The sequence below is a fragment of the Beta vulgaris genome, chromosome 2 (assembly GCF_026745355.1).
Source record: "Beta vulgaris subsp. vulgaris cultivar EL10 chromosome 2, EL10.2, whole genome shotgun sequence".
NCBI lineage: Eukaryota > Viridiplantae > Streptophyta > Magnoliopsida > Caryophyllales > Amaranthaceae > Beta > Beta vulgaris.
The window spans coordinates 18,868,967-18,890,254 of NC_079203.1; the positions used below are offsets into that span (position 1 = coordinate 18,868,967).

The 21,288-nt window shown below is 35.3% G+C and overlaps 1 protein-coding gene, 1 long non-coding RNA gene and 1 pseudogene across 2 annotated transcripts; all 3 read right to left on the minus strand.

The window, feature by feature from the left end:
• Positions 1 to 7,090: 7,090 nt before the first annotated feature.
• On the minus strand, positions 7,091 to 10,308 carry LOC104887327 (uncharacterized; annotated as a pseudogene).
• A 2,780-nt stretch (positions 10,309 to 13,088) lies between these two features.
• On the minus strand, positions 13,089 to 14,540 carry LOC130590578 (uncharacterized). The gene is made up of 3 exons (XR_008968428.1): positions 14,214 to 14,540; positions 13,648 to 13,799; positions 13,089 to 13,409 (listed from the first exon to the last, which is right to left on the minus strand). It is a non-coding gene; the product is annotated as an uncharacterized LOC130590578 (long non-coding RNA).
• Positions 14,541 to 14,544: 4 nt separating this feature from the next.
• On the minus strand, positions 14,545 to 16,109 carry LOC104887326 (uncharacterized; the record flags this gene model as incomplete). The annotated part of the gene is given in 5 exon segments (XM_057392903.1): positions 14,545 to 14,630; positions 14,719 to 14,827; positions 15,189 to 15,301; positions 15,304 to 15,329; positions 16,018 to 16,109. Coding segments are annotated over 5 exon segments (426 nt in total), but the record flags the coding sequence as incomplete, so codon positions are not given.
• Positions 16,110 to 21,288: the final 5,179 nt, after the last annotated feature.

A 21,288-nucleotide genomic window follows, 5' to 3' on the forward strand; every position in this document is an offset into this window, starting at 1 on the left:
GTTGAATTATTGTGGGTGCATATATATTTCTGCTACTACATAGTATATAATCTGCATATATGAAATTTTTCTACACTTCTTGGTTTTGGTATTGGTTTCCTGCCATAATATTTCTGCTACTAGATAGAAGTATATAATCTGCTAGTAGATAGAAGTATATAATCTGCCAGTAGATAGAAGTATATAATCTGCCAGTAGAAAGAAGTATATAATCTGCCAGTAGATAGAAGTATATAATATGCCAGTAGATAGAAGTATATAATCTGCTACAAAAGAGTCTTAATGTTTAGAAGTATATACTCTGCTAGTAGATAATATAATTTGCATTCCTACTACGAATCTTAATAGAATTGATTTCAGTTTGTTAGTTTAATCAAGGAGTATTGAAGAATGGCGAAGAAGCAAAAGGTAAAATATGTTGTAAGTTTGAGTTATGATTGCTTATAATCAATCACGTGAATGTAACGCATTTTACTATTTATTAATTTCAATTGGAGGTGTTTGAATTGGATGATGTGCATGTAAGTGATGACAATGAACAATCTAGTAATGAGGATCTTCATTCAGACGGGGAAAGAGTTATAAATTATATATGAATTTGTAGTTTGTTTGAAATAATGGTGATATGTAGAAATGGATTATAGGTAATAGGGAAGAAATCTGGACGATCGTCTTCGTATAAAGAAATAGAAGCACGAGTGCATCGGGTAAGTAATCTTATTGAAGTTGTTAATACATGGTTAATAAATGAAGTATTTAATAACATATGCTTGTAATTTTTCATAGGAGAATGATCTAAGCAAAGGTGGATGCTTGAAAGGTGAAGGCAAAGTAATTGCTACACAACGCGACATGAACAATAAAAGAGTAATGTTATATAATGATTAGATTGTGTTTTGTTTTATAATTGGTGAGTTGTTTTTGAAATGTAAAATGCTAATATAGTGTTTATTTTATGTAGGAGAGTAATATAAATTATAGAGTAGAGACTTTTGGGAAGGTTGTGAAGGGATTTGATGAGAGGAAGCGTAAGCTAGTGACGGAGATGGGTTTTGGGGGTCTTTTGTTTCTCGCAGATAAAAGTTGGCCTAACACCTTTTTGTTATTGGTTGTGTACAAGAGTGGATGTTAAGAATAATGTGTTGCTGATGCATGATGGGCGAGAATTCCCTCTTAGTAAGACACAAGTTTACTGGGTTTTTGGTATTCCGGCGGGGCCAAAGACCCGACCATTATATGATGATGATCTTAATGAGGGTGCTGATTAGGTAATGAGGTTTTTTGATGTATATAGGTATACTAGTCGTTCGGGTGTTAGGGGGATTAAAGCTAGTGTAATTCAGCAAATTGTTGAAGGTGAAATATCTTCAGATGCAGAGTTTAAGAAGGCCTTTTTTATGATGGCCTTAAATGATCTCATATGTCCAACTACATGTCAGAGAATGTCTATGAGTATGTTGTATGCTGTAGTTGTAGGAGAGAGCTCATGAGTATGATTGGTTTAGTTTGTTGCTGGATCATCTCATGAATGCGATTGACGGATTTGCAAAAAGATTCTACCGTGATGGATTTGCTAAGGGGTGTGGTGGGCGCACTATGTTCTTAGCAGTAAGTGAAGGTTTTAATTATTTTAGTATTTATGATTTAGTAGTAAATTGTTTTTGGTTTAGTAATGTGTATGCAATTGTTGCAGATTCTATATCTTGATCGGTTGCGCCAAACACCATTGATGTGGGGCGCTTTTCCAAGGATACGGCCATGGAGTACCGTAGATGTGAGCAAGGTGAAGAAGGAAGATTTGCTATCATCGGGAGATTACGGCAAGCTAGGGGTAGGTATATTTTAATTCCGTATATTTTAATTAGGTTATCCATGCGTTTAGAATAATAATTTAAATGTTGAAATTTTTTATTAGGGTATTGATGTCGCTTATGGCGGAAGACATCCTTTGAAGGCTCGGGATGTCATGCCTTCAGTGTAAGATGAGGTAGTGTAATATTTGTTGTATATGATTTTTTTGTTACTGTTGTGTTGATAATTTTTTTGAATAATGTTGTTTGAATGCAGGAAATGAGTCATTGTAGTGGTCGCATTAGTAGGAAAATTAAAAGAAGGAGAATGAAAGCTGCAAGGCATGAACAAGTTGAGCAGCGCCCCAATGTGGAGGACACGTGGTCCAACGTGGAGGACACGGGGCCAATGTACTAGACCCTTTACACAACCGCTTAGAAGAGGCCTTAGGTCATGAAGGTTAGTAATGTGATGGTTAATGTAAAATGCCATGGAAATTATTTATTAATGTAAATGTTTAGTAACTGTAAAATGGCATGTATTAATGTAAATGTTTACTAATTGTCCTAACCCCATACAGAAACAATGCATCTTGGTGAAGTAATTGGTCGTATTGGTCAGAATATTGATAGTGATGAGGATAATCAAGTTTGTGGAAGTCATGGGGAGGGGTCTAAATACTGTTGGGAAGGTTTAGGTGAGCAGGGGGATCACCTTATAATTGATCAGCTTATAATTGAGGATGAGGATGGTGGCAGTGGTAGTGGAGGTTTAGGTCAGCGGGGGATGAGGGTTATGGGTGATCAGGCTGGAAATAATGTTGATGAGGGGATCAGGGTCAGCTTATAAATGAGGATGAGGATGGTGGCAGTGGTAGATAATGGAGGTTTAGGTGAGAGGGGCCTGGGGGTTGTGGGTGATCAGGTTGGAAATAATGTTGATGGGGGAGATCAGGGTCAGCTTATAAATGAGGATGAGGATGGTGGCAGTGGTAGTGGAGGTTTAGGTGAGCAGGGGCTGGGGTTGTGGGTGATCAAGTTGGAAATAATGTTGATCAGCTTATAATTGAGGATGAGGATGAGGATGTTGGCAGTGGTATTGGAGGTCGAAGTCAAAGAAAGACTAAGTGGTCTATTAAAAGAATTGAAGGTTATAAGGAGACATGGTGGCCATGCCAATACAAGCAACACAAGGCGAAGCTAGGGAGGTTTGTAAGGATAATTATCGTAGTGCGCTGAAGACGATGGAAATGATTAAGTGTGATGGGAACTACGCGTCTTTACAAAGTTGTGCTTCCGTCGCACGTCCTAGGGGGTGGGCTGACGATAACGTAAGTATTATATCGAATTTTTTAAGTGTATTTGTGTATCGTATTATTAGAAAGTCAATTTTAACGTGTTGTTGCAGTATGTTAGGTTGGCAGCATTGTTATACACGAGAGCGTGGGAGAAACGTTTCCCAGGGAGGAGTAGGAGGTTTATGCTTGACCCGACATTTGCGGTTAGATTCAAATAAAGTGCTAAGATGCAAATAAAATGCTAAGGAATGTTATTATTAGTTGAAGGAGCTCATGTGTGTTATGTTATCTTGTAGATACGTGTACTGCAGGTTGGTATTACGCAGCATACAGATGTAGAGGAAGTTGTATCGTTTTATTGAAAGCAAATGATTGGAACTTCATGGAAAAGGATAGTACATGTAAGTAGTCAATATTGAATTTGTTGAACTATATGTTAATGGCTCATAGTTTGTTGAAGTATATGTTAAGTTATAGTAATCGAAGTTAGTAATATTTGAAATTCATTTTACATTGTTTAAGGTATTTGTTCCGGTTCTTGAGAATAAGCATTGGTGGTGCGCGGCTTACTTTCCAAATAGGGAAGAGGTGTTGGTGATTGACTCATTGGAGCCAAAGAAGGCATCCAATTGCCATCATTTGAGCCTTACACAATTGGTAAAGTACCATTGACCCTGTTATGTACTTTTTTTTGTTATAAGGAATGTTACCATTGAAGAAAGAAATATCATTGTAGGGGTATGGGATGGGTACGTTATTTAGTGCTTTGGATAGCTCTTGGAGAGTAGGTGGTATACATAATTGGCCGACTGTGACCTTGGACATTAACCTCCAAAAGGACACGTATGATTATCTGAACTTTTATTTCGTGATTGTTAGTTAACTATTTTTCCATGTTACATTACATGATAACGAATTATAATTTTTACATGCACACAGATAGACACAGTTGTGGTATGCATATGCTCATTGCGATTAAAGCTTGTGTGGATCATTTTATGTACAGACTTATTGTGGTATTTGTTTCTTATCTAACTACTTAACATAATTTGTTAACGTAACATAAGTTTACATACACTTAAAATCCTTTGTTTAATCCCTTATAAAGGATAACATGTCCAAGGAACGGGAGTGGCTGCTATGTGACGACGTTATGTCAACGGAAAATGAAGCACGAAGCAGCGTTATTGATCTATTAAGTACATTATGAGTTGGTGTCCATAATTTTTTGTAAATGGCCATTGCAATTAACAACTTAGCAATTAGAAACCGCATAACTTGTTACTTCATGACAATTTGGCCCAAGGTTGTAATCTGGGATCTGGGCCACACGAGATAGTTACTTCATGATATTGTTGGCCCAATGTTGTAATCTAGGTAATACCATACTAACAGGGGCGTCTCAATTATTTTGGAGGCGTTGTGCAAGTAATTAGAAATGGGCCCTTAATTGGTAATACAATTGTCGATCACTTTTTGGCCCAAGGTTTTAAGTTTAAGGTTGTCTTTGTCATTGACGATCATTAATCATTTGTTAAATCTTTGAGAACATTTTACTAAGCTTAACATATTAGTGTTACTATTGAAGTATTACTAGTTTTTTTTTTTGGTGTTATAAATCGACTAAGAGCTGTGCTATAGATTTGATCATATGAGTTCGAATTTAACCATTAAATCAAGTAATGTTTGATGTTATTATTTTAAGTAATAACATTAACAAATGAAAATTATAAGAAGAATCGCCACTGGGGAAGAATCGTGGACATTAATTAAACTAGTTAAATTATATTAGAATCGGGTAACTACACACATTAAAGTATAGTAAGTGATTTGATCATATGAGTTAATTTAAAGTATAGTAAAATTAAAAACATATATAGCCTTTTATGGATTGACTATATACTTCAACTGCATTTACTAAGATAAAAGTGTATATATATAATATATATGACATAAATACAATAAGTATTTCAATTGTTTGTAAGAAGAAAAAAGTAATTGGGAATTAGATCATTATAATGAATGTTGGGAACACAAAAAAAAATAATAATTGGGAATTAGATCATTATAAGGATTCGAACCCCTGCATTCTCACAATTTGAGTAGAGGCCATAAGGGCAGGGCAGCACACCATAACCAATCTTTTATAATATATGTTGCAAATAATCGTAAGATAAGTACATGGGGAAAGAAAATTAATGTGATCTTATTTATTTAAACAGTGTTGTTCTTAGGAGTAATGGTTAAAATCATGGATAAATATTATAACGCGTAAAAAGTAGTATATAGTTTATATCATAATGGTTAAAAACACAAAGAGATTACATATTACAACTATATTTATGTAAAGACTATATAATAACGTCAACCAAAGTACAGTTTGGGCATATAGACAAGACAAGTAAAATGAAGTTAGATTTTGGGCATAGACAAGTAGAATTAAGTAGAATTAAGTTAAATTTCTGTAACTAAATAACGTAAACTAGAACCACACCCGATTCTTCTTACTCGTACCCTCGTTCCCTAAATCGGTTGGATTCCTTTTGTTCTTCTTCTTGTTCGTTCCCTCATCTTCAACCGTTGATTTTGGAAACATGTCTTCCCCAAAAAGAAGAGGAAACCCGTCACAAAAGTCTGCCCAATCTCTTGACATGCTTGCATGTAGGGTGACAACTTCATGATCACTACTACAAAAAAAAGGCCTAGGAAACCGGTTGAAAATAGCCTAGGAAACCGTACTATAACACATCTCCATCTCACAGGTGTCCTAGGCTAAGAGACCGGTTATAATGCCTGGTTTCCTTGTTTATTTAGGAGACTAGTTGACAAGTAAAACAAGTCTCTTAGATAAGTATATATATAATATGTAAAGAGGTTAGGAGACCATTTAACATTAAAAACCGGTCTTCTTACTTTACCTTTTAAAACCATTTATTGACCACAACCGGTTTCTTAGGTTTAGTAAAATGCTATAATACATACATTATCCTGTATTTGCGACTCTTCGTATATACGCTTTTTTATCTAATAAAACAATTTATTTTTTTATTTTTTCATTTTTTTCACAGGTTTGTATAACAATTTATAAATAGCCACAACAATATTATTAAATATAAATTCTTGCTTGCTTTATTCATCATGTCAAAAAAATATTTGCTACATTTAATTTATATACAAAACCAATTTTATTCAAAACATCAATTTCTTCTAATAATGTCTTAAAATAAAATTTCTATAATCTAATGCTAGCTACTAAAATTAAAATTCTAAAATAATTAGATAATATGTTCATTTCAAACTTGACCGTCGTCTTCAATCTCCATCGTCTTGTGTTTGATCGTTTAAATAATCCACCCACATATCTCTTAACTCGTCAATCATCTATTGGGAATATAAGTACTACAAAAGAATTTCAGATAATTATAATTAGAATTAGTATAAGTATGTATTTTATTAGTATGAGCAACAATAACATTCTCTTCATTCCTCACATATATTTTCAATCCCAAAAAATTATTAGATGTTAATGAGTGACGAAGTTACCTTATCAGAAATTAATTGCCGTCTACTTGCGATAGTTTCAATCATGTAACGACAAACATAATAGCCACAATCCTTGGAGCCGAGAGCTTAACGAGGATACTGTCATGAAAAAGTTCAGATAAATCAACAACTGACATAACTATTTCAATTCAAATGTGTCATTACATATAGTATATTTTTACACAAACCTGTATCTTGTTCAACCTTACAGGATTCTTTTTCAATTTCTTGACGTCCTTTTGATGAACCATGCTAAATTTTACAATATCTCTAAGAAATTTTCACCTAACCTAATTAGATGAAGACATTGATAATAAGATAACTAAAAGTATTAATAGACTATGATTCGGTCACATACGCATTGATGATCCGTTCAACAAATTCACGGATATAGTCTGCTCTACTAGGATCAGCCAAAAAACTAATCCGTTCCAAGGGCTTATGGCAGCTAGCATCCAATGTCGTTTATATGCAACTTAAAACCAAGGCAAAAAAATTCCTCGTATACACTAATTTAGATCAACCAACAAAATTTTCATATATTTTCCTCCCCAACATAAAAATTCAGCTCTCCTCACGCAAATACTTTAAGAGAGGAAACAGAGTCCATATGCACATGCTTGTTAGCTAGTATAAGAAGGGGAGCACCTTGCAAATCTTGGTGCCGTAGAACCTATTCTGCAAGATAGTTAATTCGTCAATGGGCAATACTTTATTCTGGAATTCTAGCCAATCTATAACTGAACCCAATACAAAAGCAGCGTACCTAGGGCAGATTTTGAATCTTCGAAACGAGATGGAGCATTTGCATCGAGAACATAAATGACAGCATGGGCTTCTTCATAATATTTCTCCCATATTGAACGAAGGCCAGGTTGCCATAATAATCCTGTTCCTCATTTTCCAACACTACCCCAAAAGTCCTTGAGTCCTTAACTATAGATTGGTGGCATCCCATTTTAAACCCTTAACCTCAACAACTAACTCCACTATCCAACCACACCCACCCCAACCTCAGCCCCATCCACCAACACCGCCATCATTACCACGTAAAGGAAAAGATAGGATAAGTCGCATAACAGACAAGAACAAGACTAACCATAATCTCATCAAGTATGATAAAAAAATCATCGATGACTTAAGTTGCTAGGATACAAACTTGCAAGACATTGGCAGAACCACAGACTAAATAATAACTAAACAATCATCCGATACTACCTTTTCTACATATGTAAAAAAGGCTGGAGGATAATTCTGAACCACAAGATCAAAGAATTTGAAGGCCATAAAGCGAACATCAATTGCTAAATGCATCGTTTCCTTAAATATATAGGCCATAATAAGAGATATAGGTGCCCCCTTAATGTCCTAAAAAGAAATACAAACCAACATACTGATGAGAATAAAAGCAGACAGATATAATTGCCAAACAGAAGTATTAAATATAATCCAGCCGAAATAAGTAAAAAAGTGACTAGTAAATTCAACAACCTCATGCAGATTCCATGATATCAATGCAATATTAAATGTAGCTTTACTATATGGATGCAATTAGCTTTAATAGAAATATAACTATCTACTACCTCTGTTTTTCTAGGTTTTACTCATATACTATTCAAGTGGTCAATCTTATCAAAAGATTGACCATCTTTTTTCATTAATATATAAGAAAAAACATAATCATGGCATACCACATTCTGAAGAGTAGCTTAATTGCTAAAACACCAAATCAGCTATGACTAAAAGCTAGACTAATAGCATTCGCAAGTAAATAAAGTTTACCTCCTTGCATCCTGGAAGGATAATGGACTTAAATAGTTGATACAGTGTTTCACGAACTACTTTATCGTCATCACTAATACGTTCAGGCAATTTCTCAATGACAACATTCTTATGGGATTTCAACTCTGCTGGAAATTTAAGTAATAACTCCCTAATACCTAGCAATGCATCTGCAACAAATAAAAGCAACTGCTATTATCATATCACAGAGCACTATAATCACTGAAAACAATTACTACTAGGAAAAAAAATGCTGGTAATCTATTTTATACTGAAAGGCAGAACATAAACTAGACTAAATCCACATAAACTTTAAACTTCAGCAGTTTTGAGACGAAACAGAGTCCAAATGCACCTACTTGTTAGCTATTATCAGAAGGGGAGCACCTTGCAAATCCTGGTGCCGGAGAACCTTTCTGCAAGATAGTTAATTCTTCAATGGGCAATACTTTATTCTGGAATTCCAACCAATCTAGAACTAAACCCAATACAAAAGCAGCGTACCTAGGGCAGATTTTGAATCTTCGAAACGAGATGGAGCATTTTCATCGAGAACATAAATGACAGCATGGGATTCTTCATAATATTTCTCCCATATTGAACGAAGGCCAGGCTGCCATAACAAACGATTGTTTGATTAACAACATGACCTAAACTGAGGCTTATAGGCTCCTAAGGCCTTCTATTGAGAATATTTGATGACTCATAAAGAAGTGCCTTCAGAGAAACCTCATTTCAATGTTCATGCGGAACCAAAAAAACATGAGAAGAATTAAAAAACACATTGAATACATAATTCAGACATGAATATAGAAGAGGATGTTATAGCGATATATGGCGCTACAACCTACATGACTACTTGTACAAAACAATACCTCATAGAAACTCCCGACATGATAGTGAACATATAATTAAACAACGACACTTTAAATGAATCGTCTTGTGCAGTTTTTAACAAGAGCTGATCTACACACCTGGCCACCGAAGTTCCAGAACACAAGTTTGGTGTTTCCAACTTCAATACGACCAATAGTGAGCCCCACTGTTGGAACAATTCGGTCGGGTGGAAGACCTTCTAATTTAAGTAAAGTTCTTTAAACTTTTCCAGTAAAGTTTGCAAGATAGTGCTGTCAAATTTATGAAGTTTTGAGAAGATATTTTTTTCAATTTTCTTACATGTGTTGAATTAATAAAGATTAGTTGGAAACATGACAAAGTAATAAAAAATTAAACAAAATAATAGAGAAACCAATAGCTGATAAATCAACACAATGAGCACCTTCAAATACTTATTGAGAATCAAGTGGAAGTTCAATCACTTATCCTATACCTTCAACCATAATTTTGTGGTTCAATCCCATGTTATGCGTTTTACAGTTGGCAGGGTATTTGTGTTAGGGCCTTTGCTATTCTGTATTTCCCTCCCATCAACACTACTCTAACTCGTGTACAACTTGGGATGGATTAAGAGGCCCAGTGCTCTGCTCTTTAGGAGGAGAAGTAATTGTATAAAGGCAGAAAGGATCAGGTCTCACATTCAAGGGCAGATATAGTTTGATAACAGGGGCAAGTTTCGAGCCCTGAATCTGTAGTCAACCAGCATCTCAACATGATACTCAACATTAGGAGATGATCAACACTACATGAAGCATACTTCCACAAAAGAAGCACACAAGCAATACTATTGAGAATTTGAGATCATCAATCAAACAAAATTTCATAAGCATTTTATTGTGGTCATTCAAATCCATACATCGAAAAAAAGAAGCCTACAAATTCTAGTCTTATGGGAAAATAACTACCGTTTTTCCAGCCTTGTCAATACCAAGAACAAGAACATGGAATTCCGTCTTGCTATACATGTAGTTCCAGAACCCATACATAAGAGAAAACATCCGATGTATGAGAACACTAAATTCAGAAAGACGAGAGAGTGTCGATTGTCGAGAGATATCACAGTTTACAGTTTAAGAGTTGGTACAATGGTAACTTTGTGGGTTGATGGATCATTGTCTTGCTATTTTCTGAGCACCAAATTTGTCACTCCCAAAACTTATACTAGCACCAACTTCCTCCCCCCTGCTAACAACATAACCTACCCTGACTCTAATCACTACCGTATACAAACATTCTCCTTAAACCATCACAACTTAACATATAGCCTCTGTCTAACATTCAATCTCTCCACAAATAAACCATCAACTTTCAAAATTCAAGTCTCGAACAACCAACATCAATTGCATCCATCTATTTCAACTAAAATGATGTGCAATTCAAACACCCCACAGTAATCCTAGCTGCGAAAACTCGAATCTGTTGCATATATTAAGAATTGATGAAATCCTCTTATAATTTGAAAGATATACAGAATTTGTTGCATATCTAAGAATTGATGAATCGTATAAAGCAACAAATTCGAATTTTTTGCATATTTAAGAATTGATGGTTTATTGCTGAACTACCATACCCAACTGTTCTATTACAAACTCGAATTTGTTGCATATCTAAGAATTAGATCATTATAAGGATTCGAACCCCTGCATTCTCACAATTTGAGTAGAGGCCATAAGGGCAGAGACACACACCATAACCATCCTTTTATAATATATGTTGCAAATAATCGTAAGACAAATACATGGAGAAAGAAAAATTAATGTGATATTATTTATTTAAGCAGTGTTGTTCTTAGGAGTAATGGTTAAAATCATGGATAAATATTATAACGCGTAAAAAGTAGTATATAGTTCATATCATAATGGTTAAAAACACAAAGAGATTACATATTACAACTATATTTATGTAAATACTATATAATAATGTCAACCAAAGTACAGTTTGGGCATATAGACAAGACAAGTAAAATTAAGTTAGATTTTAGGCATAGACAAGTAGAATTAAGTAGAATTAAGTTAAATTTCTGTAACTAAATAACGTTAACTAGAACCACACTCGATTCTTCTTACTCGTACCCTCGTTCCCTAAATCGGTTGGATTCCTTTTGTTCTTCTTCTTGTTCGTTCCCTCATCTTCAACCGTTGATTTTGGAAACATGTCTTCCCCAAAAAGAAGAGGAAACCCGTCACAAAAGTCTGCCCAATCTCTTGACATGCTTGCATGTAGGGTGACAACTTCATGATCACTACTACAAAAAAAAAGGCCTAGGAAACCGGTTGAAAATAGCCTAGGAAACCGTACAATAACACATCTCCATCTCACAGGTGTCCTAGGCTAAGAGACCGGTTATAATGCCTGGTTTCCTTGTTTATTTAGGAGACTAGTTGACAGGTAAAACCAGTCTCTTAGAAAAGTATATATATAATATGTAAAGAGGTTAGGAGACCATTTAACATTAAAAACCGGTCTCCTTACTAAACCTTTTAAAACCATTTATTGACCACAACCGGTTTCTTAGGTTTAGTAAAATGCTACAATACATACATTATCCTGTATTTGCGACTATTCGTATATACACTTATTTTTTTCTAATAAAACAATTTATTATTTTATTTTTTTGACAGGTTTGTATAACAATTTATAAATAGCCACAACAATATTATTAAATATAAATTATTGCTTGCTTTATTCATCATGTCAAAAAAATATTTGCTACATTTAATTTATATACAAAACCAATTTTATTCAAAACATCAATTTCTTCTAATAATGTCTTAAAATAAAATTTATATAATCTAATGCTAGCTACTAAAACTAAAATTCTAAAATAATTAAATAATATGTACATTTCAAACTTGACCGTCGTCTTCAATCTCCATCGTCTTGTGTTTGATTGTTTAAATAATCCACCCACATATCTCTTAACTCGTCAATCATCTCTTGGGAATATAAGTACTACAAAAGAATTTCAGATAATTATAATTAGAATTCGTATAAATATGTATTTTATTAGTATGAGCAACAATAACATTCTCCTCGTTCCTCACAAATATTTTCAATTCCAAAAAATTATTAGATGTTAATGAGTGACGAAGTTACCTTATCAGAAATTAATTGTCATCTACTTGCGATAGTTTCAATCATGTAACGACAAACATAATAGCCACAATCCTTGGAACCGAGAGCTTGACGAGGATACTGTCATGAAAAAGTTCAGATAAATCAACAACTGACATAACTATTTCAATTCAAATGTGTCATTACATATAGTATATTGTTAGATATATTATTACACAAACCTGTATCTTGTTCCACCTTACAGGATTGTTTTTCAATTTCTTGACGTCCTTTCGATGAACTATGCTAAATTTTACAATATCTCTGAGAAATTTTCACCTAACCTAATTAGAAGAAGACATTGATAATAAGATAACTAAAAGTATTAATAGACTATGATTAGGTCACATACGCATTGATGATCCGTTCAACAAATTCACGAATATAGTCTTCTCCACTAGGATCAAGCCAAAAAATAGTTCCGTTCCAAGGGCTTATGGCAGCTAGCATCCAATGTCGTCTATATGCAACTTAAAACCAAGGCAAAAAAATACTCGTATATACACTAATTTAGATCAACCAACAAATTTTTCATATATTTTCCTCCCTAACATAAAAATTCAGCTCTCCTCACGCAAATACTTTAAGAGAGGAAACAGAGTCCATATGCACCTGCTTGTTATCTAGTAACAGAAGGGGAGCACCTTGAAAATCTTGGTGCCGGAGAACCTTTTATGCAAGATAGTTAATTCATCAATGGGTAATACTTTATTCTGGAATTCCAGCCAATCTATAACTGAACCCAATACAAAAGCAGCGTACCTAGGGCAGATTTTGAATCTTCGAAACGAGATGGAGCATTTGCATCGAGAACATAAATGACAACATGGGCTTCTTCAAAATATTTCTCCCATATTGAACGAAGGCTAGGCTGCCATAATAATCTTGTTCCTCATTTTCCAACACTACCCCAAAAGTCCTTGAGTCCTTAACTATAGGTTGGTGGCATCCCATTTTGAACCCTTAACCTCAACAACTAACTCCACTATCCAGCCACATCGAACCACACCCACCCGAGCCCAGCCCCATCCACCAACACCGCCATCATTACCACGTAAAGGAAAAGATAGGACAAGTCGGATAACAGACAAGAACAAGACTAACCATAATCTCATCAAGTATGATAAAAAAATCATCGATGACTTAAGTTGTTAGGATACAAACTTGCAAGACATTGGTAGAACCACAGACTAAATAATAACTTAACAATTATTAGATACTACCTTTTCTGCATATGTAAAAAAGGTTGGAGGATAATTCTGAACCACAAGATCAAAGAATTTGAAAGGCCATAAAGCGAACATAAATTGCTAAATGCGTCATTGCCTTAAATATATAGGCCATAATAAGAGATATAGGTGCCCCCCTGAATGTCCTAAAAAGAAATATAAACCAACATACTGATGAGAATAAAACCAGACAGATATAATTGCCAAACAGAAGTATTAAATATAATCTAGCCGAAATAAGAAAAAAAATGACTAGTAAATTCAACAACCTCATGCAGATTCCATGGTATCAATGCAATATTAAATGTAACTTTACTATATGGATGCAATTAGCTTTAATAGAAATATAACTATCTACTACCTCTGTTTTTCTAGGTTTTACTCATATACTATTCAAGTGGTCAATCTTATCAAAAGTTTTACCATCTTTTTTCATTAATATATAAGAAAAAACATAATCATGGCATACCACATTCTGAAGAGTAGCTTAATTGCTAAAACACCTAATCAGCTATGACTAAAAGCTAGACTAATAGCATTAGCAAGTAAATAAAGTTTACCTCCTTGCATCCTGGAAGGATAATGGACTTAAATAGTTGATACAGTGTTTCACGAAATACTTTATCGTCATCACTAATATGTTCAGGCAATTTCTCAATGACAACATTCTTATGGGATTTCAACTCTGCTGGAAATTTAAGCAATAACTCCCTAATACCTAGCAATGCATCTGCAACAAATAAAAGCAACTGCTATTATCATATCACAGAGCACTATAATCATTGAAAACAATTACTACTAGGAAAAAAAATGCTGGTAATCTATTTTATACTGAAAGGCAGAACATAAACTAGACTAAATCCGCATAAACTTTAAACTTCAGCAGTTTTGAGACGAAACAGAGTCCATATGCACCTGCTTGTTAGCTATTATCAGAAGGGGAGCACCTTGCAAATCCTGGTGCCGGAGAACCTTTTCTGCAAGATAGTTAATTCTTCAATGGGCAATACTTTATTCTGGAATTCCAACCAATCTAGAACTAAACCCAATACAAAAGCAGCGCACCTACGGCAGATTTTGAATCTTCGAAACGAGATGGAGCATTTGCATCGAGAACATAAATGACAGCATGGGATTCTTCATAATATTTCTCCCATATTGAACGAAGGTCAGGCTGCCATAACAAACGATTGTTTGATTAACAACATGACCTAAACTGAGGCTTATAGGTTCCTAAGGCCTTCTATTGAGAATATTTGATGACTCATAAAGAAGTGCCTTCAGAGAAACCTCATTTCAATGTTCATGCGGAACCAAAAAAACTTGAGAAGAATAAAAAAACACATTGAATACATATTTTAGACATGAATATAGAAGAGGATGTTATAGCGATATATGGTGCTACAACCTACATGACTACTTGTACAAAACAATACCTCATAGAAAGTCCCGACATGATAGTGAACATATAATTAAACAACGACACTTTAAATTAATCGTCTTGTGCAGTTTTTAACAAGAGCTGATCTACACACCTGGCCACCGAAGTCACAGAACACAAGTTTGGTGTTTCCAACTTCAATACGACCAATAGTGAGCCCCACTGTTGGAACAATTCGGTCGGGTGGAAGACCTTCCAATTTAAGTTTAGTTCTTTAAACTTTTCCAGTAAAGTTTTGCAAGATATTGCTGTCAATTTTATGAAGTTTTGAGAAGATATTTTTTTCAATTTTCTTACATGTGTTGAATTAATAAAGATTAGTTGGAAACATGACAAAGTAATAATAAACGAAACAAAATAATAGAGAAACCAATAGCTGATAAAGTAACACAAATGAGCAGCCTCAAAAACTTATTGAGAATCAAGTGGAAGCTCAATCACTTATCCTATACCTTCAACCATAATTTTGTGGTTCAATCCCATGTTATGCGTTTTACAGTTGGCAGGGTATTTGTGTTAGGGCCTTTGCTATTCTGTATTGCCCTCCCATCAACACCACTATAACTCGTGTACAACTTGGGATGGATTAAGAGGCCCAGTTTTCTGCTCTTTAGGAGGAGAAGTAATTGTATAAAGGCAGAAAGGATCAGGTCTCACATTCAAGGGCAAATATAGTTTGATAACAGAGGCAAGTTTCGAGCCCTGAATCTGTAGTCAACCAGCATCTCCACATGATAGGCATTAGGAGATGATCAACACTACATGAAGTATACTTCCACAAAAGAAGCACGCAAGCAATACTATTGAGAATTTGAGATCATCAATCAAACAAAATTTCATAAGCATTTTATTATGGTCATTCAAATCCATACATCGAAAAAAAAGAAGCCTACAAATTCTAGTCTTATGGGAAAATAACTACCGTTTTTCCAGCCTTGTCAATACCAAGAATAAGAACATGGAATTCCGTCTTGCTATACATGTAGTTCCAGAACCCATACATAAGAGAAAACATCCGATGTATGAGAACACTGAATTCAGAAAGACGAGAGAGTGTCGACTGTCGAGAGATATCACAGTTTACAGTTTAAGAGTTGGTACAATGGTAACTTTGTGGGTTGATGGATCATTGTCTTGCTATTTTCTGAGCACCAAATTTGTCACTCCCAAAACTTAAAGTAGCACCAACTTCCTCCCCCCTGCTAACAACACTAACCTACCCTGACTCTAATCACTACCGTATACAAACATTCTCCTTAAACCATCACAACTTAACATATAACCTCTAACATTCCAACATTCAATCTCTCCACAAATAAACCATCAACTTTCAAAATTCTAGTCTCGAACAACTAACATCAATTGCATCCATCTATTTCAACTAAAATGATGTGCAATTCAAACACCCCATAGTAATCCTAGCTGCGAAAACTCGAATCTGTTGCATACATTAAGAATTGATGAAATCCTCTTATAATTTGAAAGATATACAGAATTTGTTGCATATCTAAGAATTGATGAATCGTCTAAAGCAACAAATTCGAATTTTTCGCATATTTAAGAATTGATGGTTTATTGCTGAACTACCATACCCAACTGTTCAATTACAAACTCGAATTTGTTGCATATCTAAGAATTGATGAATGTGCCATACAAAATGTTATGAGTATGCTGGACTTTTATTGTTACATGTCGGTTATTCTCTATTTACTCTGGGTAGTGTACTCACAACCCAGTTTATTGCTAAGGAGAGAACCATGAACAACACTGTGCAACCCAGTTTATTGCTTTGGTTTGCTTTTGGTTTTATAGCAAGTAGTTATCTAAGTAACGAAAATCTAATAAAATCGTCTAAAGCAATAAGCAATTCAAATTATGCAAAAACTAAATACTAAAATTAAACAAACCAATAGAGATCAAATCAATGATTACTAAAAACTTAAACTTTATGAATTTTACAATTGCGAAGCTAATGTTGGTCAATTCACCTGAAATCGACGAACAATGTGAAAGCCCCAAGATCGATTACAGCGAAAAGAATTGACGAAGTTGACTCACAAATTCCAGGATTACGAACTAGCAGAATTAAAAAAACAACCATCATCATATATACGCTTTTTGCTGACTAATTTGAGTCGGAAAATTAATAAATTCTGAATAGAGAGGATTGTTTCGTATTGTGAATGAAAGATCAAATTGCAGAAGACAAATTTTCAGTTTTTCAATTGAGAATTTAGGGGAATTTAGGTGGAATTGTGATGGAAAAATTTGGATTATGGGGAGAATTTGGATTATGGGGAGTGGAGGTTTTAGGGATCGATGGCGAGGCTTCAAGCTAAGTATGGAGTACGTGGAAGTTTTTTTTTTATGGTATTTGTTTCATTAAAAAGGAAAAATAATTTTGAAAGTAAATATAATTATGTATAAAACTTATATTATACTAGATTATTATATTAAAAAGATATTAAATTTTAAAATTGATATTTTTAGGAAACCAGGTTCAAGTTAGAAGTAGTCTCTTATATATTCACAAGAAGAATATATGTACGTATAATAGTGTATTATGTTGAAAAAAATTGAATTAAAAAAATACAAATATTCAAGGAAACCGGTTTTACTTGGAAGCAGTCTCCTATTTCACAACAACTTTTTTTATCAGTCAAATACTTAAACTTACGAGACTGGTTTTAGATAATCTATGGTTTCCTACATTTAATAAATGGGTTAGTAACCTCAACTGGTCTCCTATAGGTAGTTTCTTTGGCCATTTTTGTAGTAGTGTGACAGATGATATCCTTAGCCATTTCCGCCTTCTTCTGCATTTCATACTTGAACCATGCAGCTATATATAGATCTTCATGACGAGGACAGAAAAACTCCCTCCATAACCTGCATGTTCTTTTAATTGTTACTTGTGTATCCCAACAACACCTTGGAATAATTAATTCTCTCATTATGTGTTCAACGGAGAACACAGGGTGGGCTTCGGGTTGTTCATTATCATTTCCATTTCCTCCCTCCACTGTTTATGTTACTTTTTTTGTTTGAAGGTTTTTCCTTTCTTTCTTTGTTGTTGGTTTGGTCTAGAGGTTTGTAAAAATTGAGTAACTACTGGTTTCTGGTATTTATAAACAAAGATATTAGTGGCTATCTAATCAATTGTGACTCTTGAGTATTTGTGAAGTATTTTGACGGTTCATTTCTTAGCGTCATTATGCTTGTTACTGTTTAGTCTGAATACTCACGTTCTTCAAGGTTAATGTAGTGATCTAATACATGGGCCATTTAATCCGGGTCATATAATCTGGGTCATTTAATATGGGCCATTTAAACTGGGCCACAAATTTACTGCACAATAATACATGTACTGAATCGTATATAAGTTAATTCTACTTAATTACAGGCCCATTTCATTTGGGGACCTATTCTAAAGAGAAAAGTAGGACAAATATTATAATGACATTATCATAATATCATATCATAATGGTTAAAAACATATCATAAAAAGTTAAAAACTTAAAAAGTAGGATATATATCATATCATAACAAGCACAAAGACATTATCAAGTACAACTACACTTATGTATAGACTATATAAAAACTTAAAGTAATAAAGTAGATTTTTGCCATACACTGAAGTAGAATTAACTTATATTTATGTAACGAAATAAGGGAAACTAAAACTACACTCGATTCTTCTTGCTCGTTCCCTAAATCGGCTGACTTCCTTTTCTTCTTCTTCTTCTCATCTTCAACTAGGTAATTTGGAAACAAGTCTTCCCCAAAAAGTAGAGGAAACCCGTCACAAAAGTCTACCCAATCTGTTGACATGCTTGCATGCAGGGTGACAACATCATGAAATATGATATCCTTAGCCATTTCTGCGTTCCACCTCTGATTACTTTTGAGCGATCCACATATATATTGTTCTTCACCAGGACGGGAAAATTCCCTCCATAACCTGCATGTTCTTTTGATTGCTATTTGTGCAGACGAATGACACATTGGAATATTTTGTTGTCTCATTATGTGTTCAATTGACAACACAGGGTGGGCTTCGGGTTGTGCATTTCCTCCATTCATATTACCTGCTCTTTTTTTTTTGTTTATGGGTATTACTTTCTTTCTTTGTTGTTGGTGTATGGGAAAAATGAATAACTACTGCTTCGCTTCCTGGTATTTATACACAAACATATTAGTGGTTGTCTAATAAACTGCCCCTCACTAATTACTAATTGTGAACTACTTTGACGGTTCATTTCTTCTTCCGCGTATTAGTAGTGTGACTGTTCATTATGGGGAAGTCACGTTCTTCAAGGTTGGAACGGCCTATTGTATTTCCCACTTTGGGCTTTATACAAATGGGTAAGATACACAAAATCAGCCCATACTGTCATATAGTCTACGTCTACAAATAGGTAAGTTTTTAAAAATTGGCCCATATTATTGTCATGTAGTAAATTGACAGTTCGACCCATGTTGTTAATGTAGAGCACTAATACATGTAATATGTGCCATTATGTACTGAATTATTACATTTATTATGGGCCACAATGTAACAATGTACTAAACTATTACATTTAATATGGGCCCAAAGTTGCTTAATTTCCGTATCAATCTACCAACAACATATTACTTACTACAATTATGACATACTAAATGTTGTAGCCCAAAAATTAAGGGCTACCAAGATGACACGTGGCCTCATCAGAGCCCTACATGTGGCGCATGATCAGGGAGGTAGAAGTACACAGGTTCAGAAGGTTAAATGGCTAAAAGTACATTTCCCTAGAAAATGTGTACTAAAGCCCCTTTTATGGCCCAAAAGTTGTACTTAGGCCCAGCTAAGGCAGCCTACATCTCTGCATAAAAGTGAGGTATATTAGCCAATCAGCACCTGCCACGTGTCACCATTTTACTGCTTAGCCAATCAGATGCTCCCAAATTAGAGTGACATCAAGGTACAACAGTCATTTACTTTCTCTCTCTAAAAGTTACGTTTTTCAGAGCATAGTACTGTTATTCTGCCATAAATTCTCTCTCTGTCTCTACTTTCTCTCTCTAAAGTTCCTTCATATCCCTGATATATGACTTAAGCATCGGAGGGGTAAATACCACCAAAACCTCCAGGGTGGGTCCCTTTTTGCAGGTTGCTGATCAGAGTTCAAATCGGGATTCGAGCCAATCATTGTTGCACAAGTCTCCAAATTAAGAACCTGAAGTTGGGAGTTGTTGTTTGCATTACTAGTTTCTACTACGTAACATTTGGCACCATCTGTGGGGAGACGCAACAATGACGGATTGTCACTCATCAAACGTGGCGAGGAACAGAAGTTTCAGGGTTCAAGTAGAAGATACTGTAGATGACGAGAGGCCACCCCGAGGACGGGACAGGCATCATGCTGCCGTTCATTGAGGAAGGACAGTGACCCCTGTCATCCAGGAAAATCTTGATCGTCCAGTGACAGCTGGTCACTTAGAGAATGTCTTAAATGACTTCCAGACAGATGGCCGCTGTCATGGAAGAGCAGATTAAGAACAATATGTTGTTCTTTCAATAAGTCCAGGAGGAGAGGCAGCAGAGCCGCTCAAAGGGAGGTCCAAGAGGGTCGTCCAGGACTAGCCGGCCACCTCGGCCAGAGTTGTCCAGGCCGCCTTCCAAGGAAAGAGCCAGCTGTTAGTGACTCAGGAGAAGATGGACTGGAAGCTGGTAGTCCGTCCAGGAGAAATATTCCCCCTACCGGCCACAAAATGGAACGGATGCTAGGGAGTATCTGGAAGCCAAAGGAGCGGCAGCCAGCAGCGTTCAGCCTCTGGTTCCACTCCTTATATGAAGGACCCGTCATTAGGCTTCCGTCCAGAAGCAGGACGAAGTCATGGACCTTCGGCTTTTCAGCCAAGGCAAGAAAAAACAGTTTTGCAGCCAATGGTGTATAGGCGTCCGGCCTTAGCTAACACCTCTTCTAATCCGGTACTAAAGGAGTACCGCCGGGAGCACATACCCATTGAGGGTCAGGTTGGGGCACTCCAGATCAATTGGCCAACTCCTTTCTCGGTCAGAATTATGGAATCCCCTCCTTCCCGACGATCGAGCCTTTCGATGGAACAACAGATCCAGACGATCATCTATCAGCCTATAAGCATCAGATGTATGTCCAAGGGGTGGACGATGCTACTTGGTGTAAAATTTCCCA